Source organism: Salvelinus namaycush, chromosome 4 (genome assembly GCF_016432855.1).
Source record: "Salvelinus namaycush isolate Seneca chromosome 4, SaNama_1.0, whole genome shotgun sequence".
Classification (NCBI taxonomy): Eukaryota; Metazoa; Chordata; class Actinopteri; order Salmoniformes; family Salmonidae; genus Salvelinus; species Salvelinus namaycush.
Genome location: NC_052310.1, coordinates 68,836,144 through 68,850,084, shown reverse-complemented (window position 1 = coordinate 68,850,084; position 13,941 = coordinate 68,836,144). Strand labels below are relative to the sequence as shown.

Here is a 13,941-nt window from a genome sequence, read left to right as displayed (position 1 = left end):
TCAGCAGCACATTTAACAGTGCTGGGGATGGCGGTAGATGGATGCTTTTGCTACGTATTCTTCCTGACACCCATTCAACGCCATCGTCAGCTTGTGCTGGCAAAGAGAGAGGTGTGCTGCTAGCTAGCTGATTGGGAAAAGCGGTCGACGTTAGTTAGCCAGATAGATATTCAGCATAAAGGCTGCAAGCAGTCAGCGGAACTCTGGATAGCTTGCTAGCTTTTTGATAAAATACATGGCTTTAACGATGTCGTCAGCACGCGACGGAATAACTTTTTTCTGAAACAACCACTTGAAGACTAACCTAAACTAGCTAGCTATTTTAATTGGTTCATAGCTTTAGCTAGCTGCAAGCTAATCTTCGACACAAAGGTACTGACTGTTAGTTGGCTATATTGTGAACTTCATGGCCAACAAAATGACTCTTGTCTGATGAAGCACATCACAGGATTTACTTTTCCAGCTCTAAAAAGTAGCACGACTCCACTGGAGAAGGACGCAAAATGAAGAAACAGTTCAATCGGATGAAACAACTCGCCAACCAAACAGTTGGCAGGCAAGTAACGTTAGCTGTTGCTAAATTGTTAACTAGCTAGCAAGTTCTGTCTTTTATTGTTAAGTGCGGCGTTGGGGGTAGGGAGTTTTCGCTGATTTTTCTATATCGTTGTAATGCCATATTGTCAGTTCATTTGGCTGAATACATTTTTTTTTTGTACCAACAGCTGGTAACGCCAAGGCTTTTATCATAGATCTAATATTATTGTCCCATTTTATCTGGAGTATTATGCATCAAGGAAAGAGTGCTGAGGTTTCCTAAACAGTTCACACGTTTCTGTATAACGGTTTTGTTACATGACTAAGTCTAAAAGTTTCCAGTTAGTTTCATGATGAATTTAGCTCACATCTATTCGCCAGAATGCATTCCGCACATTTACATCGGTAACAGGCAGATTTGCACCTCCTACTGCTGAGCAAGCTAAAGATATTTGACAGCTCTTATCCAAGGACTGTGGCGTTGCACTACTTCACATGACCTAGCAACAAATGGCAGATGCTGGAGATGCATAGCACAGGAAAGTGCATGCCCTGCAACAACTGTTATTCAACTTGTCCCCAATCTAACTGACATTAAAGAAGAGATTCAAATAATGGAGTCATGCCATGCTCTTCCATTCCACTTTCACTCAGGCTAAACACACAACTGCCAATTCAAACCCTCTGGAGTTGCATTTGGCACACAAAATTACAGTCAGCTAGATTTAATGCATAACGCATTAAACAAGCTACATAATGCTTGAGGTAAGTATGGCACGATATAGTCGGATGAATCAGTCTGTAATACACAATTCATTGGTATATACCATCTGCAATTAATGCCTGTAAATCGTGTAAATGTATTGTACAACCCAGAATGTTGAAGGCCTACTCTACCGGTTGTCTGTGTGGTTTGTCCTTCAGCTGCTCGAAATTTGAGGCAAAATATCCACAGGAAACTATTGTTTACCTGATTTAGAGAGCCGGTAGCATTTGGTTCGGTTTGTCACGAGGTAAAGTTAGTTTTATGTATTCCGTTTTTTCTCGTAAATAGCTATTGAACTAAGCATGCCATGACAATAAAACATTTATATTCTCAATCAGGGGAGGATGGAGAAGAATCCATACCTTTTGTTGTTTTGAATTGTAGTTATGTATTTAAGATTAAAAAAAATAAAACAAGAACAATATTTTGTCTCATTTCGAGCAGCTGAAGGACAGACCACACAGACAACTGGTAGAGTAAGTTTTTAATATTTTTTTTTTCTACATTCTGGCTTGTAAGGAACAATTACAAAATTTAGCAGGCAGTAGTTGCAGGTTGTATATACCAATTAATTGGGTATTAGAGCCTGATTAATCAGACCAGGCACGATTGCCTCACTCAACCATAGCCTAGGCAGCCTGGCCAAATTGCCAGTAGTGGAACCACCCTTCAGAGAACAGCCCTTTGAAGAAGTGCAATCTTTGGGAATATCTTGGCATCGGATCTCTAATTCCATAGGTTTTTTTCCATGGCGATAGATATAGAACCTCCCTGTAACAGTACCCTTGAAAAGGAGAGGCCTGCCCTGTGTTGCCCTGCCCCACCTGGGTGATGGAGGAAAGGTGACTAGGAAAGAAAGCAATTGAAGAGTTTTGAAAAACAGCCAAGATAACATCTCAGACTGGGACATTTTGCTCTGCTCTCGTTAAAGTATAAAAAAGTCACCTAGAAATCATCTGTGGGAATGCCACAAATATGTGGATTGTGGAATGGAACATAGATTTGAATCTGAATGTCCATTCTACAATTTATAATTCTATGGGGAGAAACAATGTTCAAAGGATCTAGCTCTAATTCTATAAAAGATCTGCATGGCTAAGCTACTCTGTACTTTTTGTCCCACTGGCATCATTTGATTGGCAATTTAGCACTGAGAAACATCCATGTTGCCACCCTCAATTAGGACTAATCCTGGCATGTTTATTTGTGTGTAACCGTATCCTGAGAGTGCTCAGACTATCCCCTTAATGTTCCTTCAGCGCTGTGCCGCTGGCTCAGGGTCAACATACTCAACATTTCTTCACTGTATTTGACTAACAGTAAATCAGGAGAGTGTGTGTGATGCGGAAAGCAGACTTGTGTGTGTGAGGATCTGTTTGTGTGCAAGCTACAAGCGTGCATGTGAATGTGTGTGCTAGACGAGGGCCCTTAGCCTGTTCCTGTGATTGTGCCGGAGCAGAACACTGTGTTCAGCAGTCAGCCACTCTGAGGAAATCTCTCATTCTTCACCAAACAGGAAATGGCCTCCCAGAGAAGTGCTGTTTCTAAGAAGAGAGAATGGGTGAAAAAACACTGGCGTGACCAACGCTAGGGAGGTAACTGTGTCAAAGACGATGTGAATCCTTACCTGCTCTCGTTTCTTGATTTGAGCTCCCAAGTTCTTGAACGCCTCAGACAGATAGAAACTGGTGAGGTACCTCTGTGGTGATAGTGGGATTAGATCTGTACATTGGTGAAGATAGATGTGGCCTTTTCAAGCAGAGTGGTGAGATGATTGAGGAAGGAGTCTAGCCACAGCTTGTCACAGACAGGTTGCACATCTCAGCAGAGTTGTTTAAAACCACAAGACATTCTTGAGTTCCTTAGTTTCCCAAAGGGTTGGGTGTCAGTGAAGTATGCGTTTGTCTGTTCTTGTAATAATTTGCTTTGTTGAACTCTGTGGTAGATCCATTTGACACTGAAATTGACGGATCAAATGTGGGCTCAGCTCATCTTTGCACAACATCTCCTTGTAAAACCAGACAGCAACAGTAGGCTACTTCACACCAATAGGCATTATAGCTATTCACTTGTGCACAAGTCCTATCCTTTCATCTCTATTCGATATCCATTATCTTGTGAGCCCTGAGCGGCCAACTGTTGCTAACATAACTAACTCAACCTCCTGTCCAAGCTGATTGAGTGTTGAAAAGGCCAGCAACACCCCCTATAAAGTATTAATTTACCCTCTCGATAGCACGTTGCCATGGGGATCATTCTCTAGCTGGTGGCAGGGTGTAGCCTAACTTATGTTGTTCAGTGATCCAAGTAACCCTGTTCTGTTGTAGCCAGCGCGCGCGCGTTCTCTCTCTCTCTCGCGCGCGCGCTGTGATATCACATTGTGATATTTCGCCTAACAGATATGGGAGTTTATCAATGTTTGATTTGTTTTCAAATTTTTTGTGGGTCTGTGTGATCTGTGTGAAAAATGTTTCTAATATGGTCATACCTTTTGGCTGGAGGTAAGGAAGGGCAGCTCAGTTTCCACCTCATTTTGTGGGCAGTGGGAACAGTCTTCTCTCGAGAGCCAGGTCTGCCTATGGCGGCCTCTCTTAATAGCAAGGCTATGCTCACTCGGTCTGTACATAGTCAAGGATTTTCTTCATTTTGGGTCAAATGGTGGTCATAGTGGTCAGTTATTCTGCTACTGTGTATTCTCTGTTTAGGGCCAAATAACATTCTAGTTTGCTCTGTTTTTTTTAGTTGATTATTTCCAGTGTCAAATAGTTGTTTGATTCTAATTGTGTTGCTGCCAGGGGCTTGGTGGAGTGTGGCTGTGAACTGAGTCCCAGAACCAGCTGGTGAGGGGACTCTTCTCTAGGTAGTGTTGTCAAGATATCAGTATCGCGACACTAGGAAATAAGGAAGCAAAGGAAACAAACTCAATGTCTTGAGGAAAACAGTCCTAATGATGATTAACAGCCTTGTGTTTTGACCCAGACTCACATTTCTTTGTTGCATGCTATAGCACACACTATTTTGCCAAAGTAGGTTTTAAAGGACCATAGAGTTTAGTCTGCTTCGTGTTTTTCTTTTTTTGCCAAGGAAAAGCTGGTGTCGTAGTATCGCGATATTGGTATCATGACAACACTATCTCTAGGTTTATCTATTTGTAGGTGAGGGATTTTATGGTGGAATGTGTGAGCATCACTGCCTTTTAGGTGGTTGTAGAATATAACAGCTCTTTTCTGGATTTGGATAATTAGCAGGTATTTCCTAATTTTGCTCTGCATGCATTGTTTAGGATTTTGCATTGTACCTGAAGGATATTTTTGCAGTCTCAATCGGGTGTTTGTCCCATTTTGTGAATTCTTGGTTGGTGAGTGGACCCCAGACCTCACAACCTGGAGAGCAATGGGTTCTATTTAAGCAATAAGGCCCAAGGGGGGTGTGGTAAGTGCTATTAAGTATTACGCACAACACAATGCAGAGTGCCTGGATACAGCCATATACCACCGACCCCTGAGGTGCCTTATTGCTGTTATAAATGGGTTTCAAATGTAATTAGAGCAGTAAAAATAAATGTTTTGTCATACTCATGGTAGACGGTGTGATTTGCCACAGCTGGAGTTTGTCAAAAGGCACCTGAAGACTGAGAAACCAAGATTCTCTGGTCTGATGAATCCAAGATTGAACTCTTTGGCCTGAATGCCAAGCCTCACCTCACATCTGGAGGAAACCTGGCACCATCCTACAGTGAAGCATAGTAGTGGCAGCATCATGCTGTGGGGATGTTTTATCAGCGGCAGCGACTGGGAGACAAGACAGGATCGAAGGAAAGATGAACGGAGCAAAGTACAGAGAGATCCTTGCTGACAACCTCCTCCAGAGTGCTCAGGACCTCAGACTGGGTTGACGGTTCACCTTCAAACAGGACAACAACCCTACGCACACAGCCAAGACAACGCAGGAGTGGCTTCAGAACAAGTCTCTGAATGTCCTTGAGTGGCCCAGGCAGAGCCTGGACTTGAACCCGATCTAACATCTCTGGAAAGACCTGAAAATAGCTGTCCAGCAACGCTCCCCATCCAACCTGACAGAGCTTGAGAGGATTTGCGGAGATGAATGGGAGGAACTCCCCAAATACAGGTGTGTTAAACTTGAAGACTCGAGCCTGTAATCGCTGCCAAAGGTGCTTCCGCAAAGTACTGAGTAAAGGGTCTGAATAGTTATGTAAATTTAATATTTCAGTTTTTGATTTTGTATAAATTAGCAAACATTTCTAAAAATCTGTTTTTGCTTTGTCATTATGGGGTATTGTGTGTAGATTGAGGGGAAAAAACGATTAAATACATTTTAGAATAAGGCTGTAATGTAACAATGTGGAAAAAATCAAGGGTTCTGAATACTTTCCAAAGGCACTGTATAGCATTTCTTAATAGCATGCAGTTCGTTCGGCTACCTCATGGTTGAGTATTGCTCTGTTCAAGTAGATTGGGATTTTTCTGCGGTGTATTGGTGTATTGGGTGGCTGATGTGTGAATATTCTGAGAGACTCTGGGTTGAGGTAGGTGACAAAGTAGTCTACAGTACTACTGCCAAGGGATGAGCTGTAGGCGTACCTAGAGAAGGAGTCCTCTTAAAGCCTACCATTGGCTATGTACTGACCCAGCGTGCGACTGCGCTGAAAGTTGTGACCCATTTTTGTGGTTGTTGTCATAGTTGTGTCAAGGGGTGCATATTTAGGAGGGAATGCTGTCACCTCAAGGTAGGTGCTTGTCCTCTTGTGAGATGGTGTCAGGTTCTTGTCCAGTTCTGGCATTTAGATTCTAGTGGGGGGGATATAGGTAGCACACAGGATGACATTTTTCTGAGATTATTTCCTTTTTAATTTCTAGACAAATGTAAAATGTTCCTGTTTTGATTTCACTCACTCATTCACCATTCTCTCTGGGTTGTAATTGGAAGCAGCCTGTACCATGGTCACAAGGTTACTATAGTGCAGAGAGCCCTGTTTTTGAAAGAGAAGAGGGACTTTGCTGAGTTTAACTTCTCTAGGGTAGGGGGCAGCATTTGGAATTTTGGATGAAATGCATGCCCAAATTAAACTGCCAGCTTCTCGGGCCCAGAAGATATATGCATATAACTGGTATATTTGGATAGAAAACACTAAAGTTTCCAAAACTGTTAAAATAGTGTCTGTGAGTATAACACAACTGATTTGGCAGGCGAAAACCTGAGAAATCCATTCAGGAAGTAGTTTTTTGTTTGTTGGTTTTGTAGTTTTCTATTCAATGCCATTACAGTGTCCATTGACTTAGGACTCAAATTGCAGTTTCTATGCCTTCCACTAGATGTCAACAGTCTTTAGAAATTGTTTCAGGCTTGTATTCTGAAAAATGAAGAAGTAAGAGAAGTCTGAATGAGTGGACCCTAAAGTGTCACAGAGCTTTTTCATGCTCGTGACCGAGAGAGTGCGTTTCTTGTTTACCTTTTAAATTGACAACGTTATTGTCCGGTTGAAATATTTTCGATTATTTAGGCTAAAAACAACCTGAGGTTTGAATATGAACATCGTTTGACATGTTTCTATGAACTTTACGGATACAATTTGGATTTTTTTGTCTTCCTGTTTTGACTGCGTTTGAGCCTGTGGATTACTGAAGAAAACGCGCGAACAAAACAGATTTTTGGGTATAAAGAGACTTTATCGAACAAAAGGAACATTTGAGTAAATTAATGTCTGCTGAGTGCAACCATATGAAGATCATCAAAGGTAAGGGATTAATTTTATCTCTATTTCTAAATTGTGTAACTGTTCTACTTGGCTGGTTACTGTTTGTAATGATTTGTCTAGTGGGCTATGTTCTCAAATAATCGTAAGGTATGCTTTCGCCGTAAAGCATTTAAAAAATCTGACACCGTGGTTGGAATCACAAGAAGTTCATCTTTAAACCTATGTAAAATATGTTTTGTTTTCTGAATTTTTATAATGAGTATTTCTGTATTTGAATTTGGCGCCCAGCAGTTTCACTGGCTGTTGAAGAGGTGGGACGCTAACGTCTCACGTGCCCAAGAGAGGTTAAGGCTCTAGTTACTGACTGCAGTTTAACATCTGACTTGAGAACAGTTCTCTGTACATCAGCCCTAACCTAAGCAGGATGATCTTAACAGTAAAACTGTACCAGGACCAGTTGGCAAGGGCAAAAGTTACAAGCTACAAAACGGAGGTTATGTTACTTGTAGTAGGAATGGTCACAATTCTGTTTGTACACTTGTTTACATGGATATGCTTCTCAATAAAAACTTATTTGAAACAAGCCATTACACTTCATTATTATCATGGCCTGTCTTTATTATTATTGTTAATACTTATTAATTAATCAACAAATTACAAAATTCCAGGTTTGAGAGGATCTGTTACGTTTTTGTATTAACACAACATTATTAACGGAGACAAAATGGTAGGCCGTCATTGTAAATAAGAATTTGTTCTTAACTGACTTGCCTAGCTAAATAAAGGTTAAATAAAATACAAATTAAAAACGTAGTCAAAATAAAGATATGCCTACCTTGTGCTTGTCTGTTGGCTTTTCTGCATATTTTTTTAAATACACATCCTATTTCGATGTACAAAACCCATCGGTCTCCGTTTGAATGGTTCTCCCACTTTCCCCCAAATATTTGCATAATGTCTGTTACGCACGCCTCTAAAAAGAGGGAACGCAACTCCCTGCTGCAACTCAACTCTCCGTGAAGCGAAAGAGGTATGAACTGTAGGTGCGAGAAAGGACGACAAAGGCAAAATTTACCGTTACTAGGATTTATTTCCTTAAACGGTAATATGGGGAAAAGGGGCTGGACGGAACCAAAGCAAAGAAAGTAAATATCAAAGCTCCCCCTCTCCTATCTAACCTGCCTACCCACTACTTACCTAACTTAGCACCACCTGGTGCCCTAACCAAAATACAGGGGGTGGTCCGCCCAGGTCTTACCTAGTGTGCCTAGACATTGAATATACTACGGGTATATGTATGCCCTCGGGCCTCTTGCCTAAGCACTCCCTAAGTGCCTTCCCCTTCCCCCCTGGGAACAAATGAAACAGAATAATTATTAACAATTTCACAAACACTTTACAACAAAACTGAGTAAACTAACTCAGGCCACTAAAGAAGCTTTGACAAAGCAACAAACACAGAACATATCAAAGCTGCTACCAACAACAACTAACACATTACATACCACACTTTCTGTTAAACAACCAACACTATATCACAATCTAATTCTCCAGCAAAAAAAAATCTCTCTCTCTCATCTTTCTCCTGATCTCCTGAACAGAACACTGGCTTTATATCTTCAGGTGGCAATGGTGATTAGAGTCAGCTGCTTCTTGACGACGGGGCGGAGTCAGCTCCAATCATCAATTAGCCTGGGGTCGACCAATCAGTTGGTTGGGGAGGCTTCCAGGAAGCCATCTCCTGAAACACACACACTCAAATACAACACAGAAACTGGGGAACGTAACAATGTCATTCGATGGCATTGGCAAATGTTCTTCAAAGAGAGAACGCAGTAATGAGAGAATGTAGCGTAAGCTACTGACAATAGGCCTTTTACAAGATTACATTATGACAGGAGCGTTTGATTCTTATTAAAGAGATGGAGTCCAGACAGGTTACTTTAGGAAACTCTGAATGGACATATACAGTGTCTCGCCTAGGGCGTCATATTGGCCAGGACCGGCCCTGATCATCGTTGGTTAGTCTAGAAATTAAGAAAATATTCTGTATCAAATTAAACCATGCCAGGTTGGAGAGGATTTGCGCATTGTCCATTTGACACAACGTTAGCGCATTATAGGCCTCAGAGCCAGAACAACCTTGTTGACTGCTGTTCAATGATTAATGAAGTCAGACACAATCAACTTTTTTTTAAAGAAGACCGGTTATTTTTTTTACTAATAAGTAATGAAAACGTGCATTGTATAAAAGAATGTCCACCCATCAAAACATTTTTTTTAAATAAAGTGCCATGGCCTGTAACACTCTACACTCAGGCCTTTCTAGAGGATCAGCTGCTCCAGCATCAAAGGACAGTTGGAAAGAGGAGATGTAGAATGTTTAATAGACTGTTAGCAAAATCTACATGGGGGAAAAAAGTAGTAGTAATAATAATATTAATGTATATAATTTAAACAGTTTTGATTGTTATTTTATTTTCATTATGGTCTTCATCCATAATAGTCAGTTATTCAACTACCGTCACAGCCCTAATGGCTCCCTGATATCTACTACACATAAATGCATAATTATGAATGTCATTCTCCTGATGTTTCACAAGTTTGGACATCACAGTGCTGCGTAGTAGAGTTCAGTGCTTTACAATACAGCAGAGTAGAGTTCAGTTAAGTAGAGTACAGTACAATATACTCTACTTTTCTTTACTGTACTGTACTCTACTGGGCCATACTCACTGTGCTATCCAAACTTGGTCCACTCCGGTCCATCTAGTAGATACCATAGACTTCCAGTCATTGTGCTAATGCTAGTAGCAGGTGACCCAACTGTGGTTTTTGACTACTATAAATTCCCATTGTAGCCAATTCAGTTGCAATAATTCCTTTTTTACAGATTTGTTTGGTAATTCCGTTACCAATTTGGTAGCAGTTATGCGTTTTAATCACTTAATTAAAATGATATCAGTAAAAGCACTAACTAATTGGTTGGTCTACCATTACTTGCTACTTTTGAACTTTTATTCTCCCTCATTAGGGGAGGGAAATTAGAAAATATCTTAATGATTTTTTGGTAACGGAATTACAAGGCAATATTTCTTAAACTTAAGCTAAACATTTTCTCCAACAAAATGTGTTGATATTAGTTGACAGGGGTCTTTAATTCAACATTGTGTTTTGTTACATTTCTGATAACTTTTAAGACTGGTAGTTGTTTTCTAAGACCCCTTTTCTATCTGTTTATCCAGAAATTAAAGCCTTTACTTATGACACATTTTTAAGATGGACAATGGTTGAAAAATGTATCTTTGCCTTAATTTCCCCATTTGACACCCAATTTGATATGCTGGTGCTCATGGGTCCCATTTGATGGAAATGCCCAATGGAACAAAGGATGTGGATAAACTAAGATCTTAAAGTTTTCCCTACTCTAGGTGTTCCACAGTCAATGTAACATAATGCTATTTGGAGTTGACAACTTGGCACAAACACACACATCTAAAAAATGTATCATAGTTTATCTACTGTAAGTATCCCACACACGCTAACACAATGCTATTTAGAGTTTTCTGGGAGTTGAATGTAAATTGACAGTTGAACATTTTCAACTAGGCCTAACTCCACACAGTAGGCTGTGTCAGGCTGTCAGTGACTGATCCTACAGTAGTATCAGGGTCCCCATTGGCAACGGTAACTATCAGCTCCTCTCCTGTATACTGTGCTCGAGCTCCATGCTGAGGGTATTGATAAACTATTTTCTCCTCTCCCTTTAAGTGAATCTAATCTCTCTGACCCTCAGAGCCACACTATTAGTCAACTATTAATAGCCCTGGGCCCATGGGTAAAGACATGCTAACTCTATCCAAGATGGCGTCTTTTGTCCTTGTCTTGTCGTGTCCCGTGTATATTTAAAAAAAAAAAAAAAAAGTTTTCTCAACCCCAACTTCAACATGCTATCCTGCAACCCGCCTCACCCAATGTGGTATGGATTTTCTTTACTTTAGAACCGGAACCCCCAACAGAAGCTAGCCAGCTAACTAGCTAATAGTCAGCTAGCCACTGCTAGCGGTCATCAGCTAACCTTTAGCCCGGACAACTCCTGCCAGTCTGCACAACGCGATTCAACCCAGATCATATCGGACTTCTTTTTCTCCATATCCCCGGATTCCTACCGCATGCTCTGAACCTCTTCACCTTTATCATCGCAGCTAGCTAGCTGCTATCCGATTGGCTTCTCCTGGCTAATGTCTCTGTCCCGAAGCAAGCACCAATTAACCTGGAGCTAGCCTATGCTAGGCCCATCTCCCGGCTAGCTGAAGAGGTCCATCAGCCACTCCTTGGGGTACAATACCTATTTTGCCAATTGGCCTGGACCCCTTTTATTGCCGATACAGAGCCCCGCCGATCCATCACGACTGGACTACCGACGTAATCCGCCCGAGGGTTTTTGTCAACAGGCTCCTCCGTCGCAACGTCCCCTGAATGCCCATCTGCTAGCTGGGGCCCGCTAGCTGGCTAGAGCATACCAGACTGTTAGCTGAATAGGTCCATCAGCCAATTTTTTTGGGCTACTATACCTGTTTTGCCAATTGGCCTGGACCCTTTTACTACACGAACCCCATCACGACTGGTCTGCCAACGTAACTGCACAAAGGGGCTACAACAGACTTCTTCCGTCGCGACGTCCCTCTAAGGCCCTTTTGCTAGCCCCGGCCCACTAGCTGTCTGAATCGACGTGTCTCCAGCCCGCCCAGCTACTCACTGGACCCAATGATCACTCGGCTACGCATGCCTCTCCCTAATGTCAATATGCCTTGTCCATTGCTGTTTTGCTTAGTGACTGTCTTATTTCACTGTAGAGCCTCCAGCCCTGCTCAATATGCCTCAGCTAACCCTCTTGTCCCACCTCCCACACATGCGGTGACCTCACCTGGTTTAATTGTCTCTAGAGACAATACCTCTTATCGTCACTCAATGCCTAGGTTTACCTCCACTGTACTCACATCCTACCATACCTTTGTCTGTACGTTATGCATTGAATCTATTCTACGGCGCCCAGAAATCTGCTCCTTTTACTCTGTTCCGAACGCACTAGACGACCAGTTCTTATAGCCTTTAGCTGTACCCTTATCCTACTCCTCCTCTGGTGATGTAGAGGTGAATCCAGGCCCTGCAGTGCCTAGCTCCACTCCCATTCACCAGGCGCTCTCATTTGTTAACTTCTGTAACCATAAAAGCCTTGGTTTCATGCATGTCAACATTAGAAGCCTCCTCCCTATGGTTTCATGCATGTCAACATTAGAAGCCTCCTCCCTAAGTTTGTTTTATTCACTGCTTTAGCACACTCTGCCAAACCGGATGTCCTTTTTCGTGCCTGAATGCTGGCTTAGGAAGGCCAGCAAAAACCCTGAAATTTCCATCCCCAACTATAACATTTTCCGCAAGATAGAAATGCCAAAGGGGGCGGAGTTGCAATCTACTGCAGAGAGAGCCTGCAGAGTTCTGTCTTACTATCTAGGTTTGTGCCCAACTTTTTAAAACCTTTTTCTACTTTTAAAAATACACCTTTCCAGAAACAAGTCTCTCACCATTGCCGCTTGCTATAGACCATCTTCTGCCCCCAGCTGTGCCCTGGACAACATATGTGAATTGATTGCCCCCCCCCCCCCCCATCTATCTAGAGAGCTCGTGCTTTTAGGTGACCTAAACTGGGATATGCTTAACACCCCGGACATCCTACAATCTAAGCTTGATGCACTCAATCTCACACAAATTATCAATCAATCTACCAGGTACAACCCCAAATCCAAAAACACAGGCACCCTCATAGATATCATCCTAACCAACCTGCCCTCCAAATACACCTCTGCTGTCTTCAACCAGGATCTCAGCGATCACTGCCTAATTGCTTGCGTCCGTAACGACCACCCCTCATCACTGTCAAATGCTCCCTAAAACACTTCAGCGAGCAGGCCTTCCTAATTGACCTGGCCCGGGTATCCTGGAAGGATATTGACCTCATTCTGTCAGTAGAAGATGCCTGGTTATTCTTTAAAAGTGCTTTCCTCACAATCTTAAATAAGCATGCCCCATTAAAAAAATGTTGAACCAGGAACAGATGTAGCCCGTGGTTCACTCCAGACCTGACTGCCCTTGACCAGCGCAAAAACATCCTGTGGCATACTGCATTAGAATCAAATAGCTCCCGTGATATGCAACTTTTCAGGGAAGTTAGGAACCAATATACACAGGCAGTTAGGAAAGCAAAGCCTAGCTTTTTCAAACAGAAATGTGCATCCTGTAGCACAAACTCCGAAAAGTTCTGAGACACTAAAGTCCATGGAGAATGAGAGCACATCCTCCCAGCTGCCCACTGCACTGAGGCTAGGAAACACTGTCACCACCAATAAATCCACGATAATTGAGAATTTCAATAAGCGTTTTTCTACTGCTGGCAATGCTTTCAACCTGGCCACCCCTACCCCGGTCACAGCCCTGCACCCCCCCACTGCAACTCGCCCAAGCCTTCCCCATTTCTCCTTCAGCCAAATCCAGATAGCTGATGTTCTGAAAGAACTGCAAAATCTGGACCACTACAAATCAGCAGGACTAGACAATCTGGACCCTCTCTTTCTAAAATTGTCAGCCAAAATTGTTGCAACCCCTATTACTAGCTTGTTCAACCTCTCTTTCGTATCGTCTGAGATTCCCAAAGATTGGAAAGCTGCTGCGGTCATCCCCCTCTTCAAAGGGGGAGACACTCTAGACCCAAACTGCTACAGACCTATATCTATCCTACCTTGCTTTTCGAAAGCCAAGTTAACAAACAGATCACTGACCATTTCGAATCCCACCGTACCTTCTCCGCTATGCAAACTGGTTTCCGAGCTGGTCATGGGTGCACCTCAGCCACGCTCAAGGTCCTAAA

General features: G+C 42.3%; 1 protein-coding gene across 2 annotated transcripts in view; it reads left to right on the top strand.

Annotated features, from left to right (window-relative positions):
* Positions 1 to 48: 48 nt before the first annotated feature.
* Positions 49 to 13,941, top strand: part of LOC120046758 (rho GTPase-activating protein 17-like) — a 51,674-nt gene continuing 37,781 nt past the window's right edge. The window contains exon 1 of one of the 2 annotated variants that reach the window (XM_038992244.1): positions 49 to 556. In XM_038992244.1, coding sequence (XP_038848172.1) covers positions 504 to 556 — 53 coding nt within the window. In that variant the 5' untranslated portion in view covers positions 49 to 503. The remainder of the gene's footprint in view (positions 557 to 13,941) is intronic. The other variant, XM_038992245.1, reaches the window with a different exon arrangement.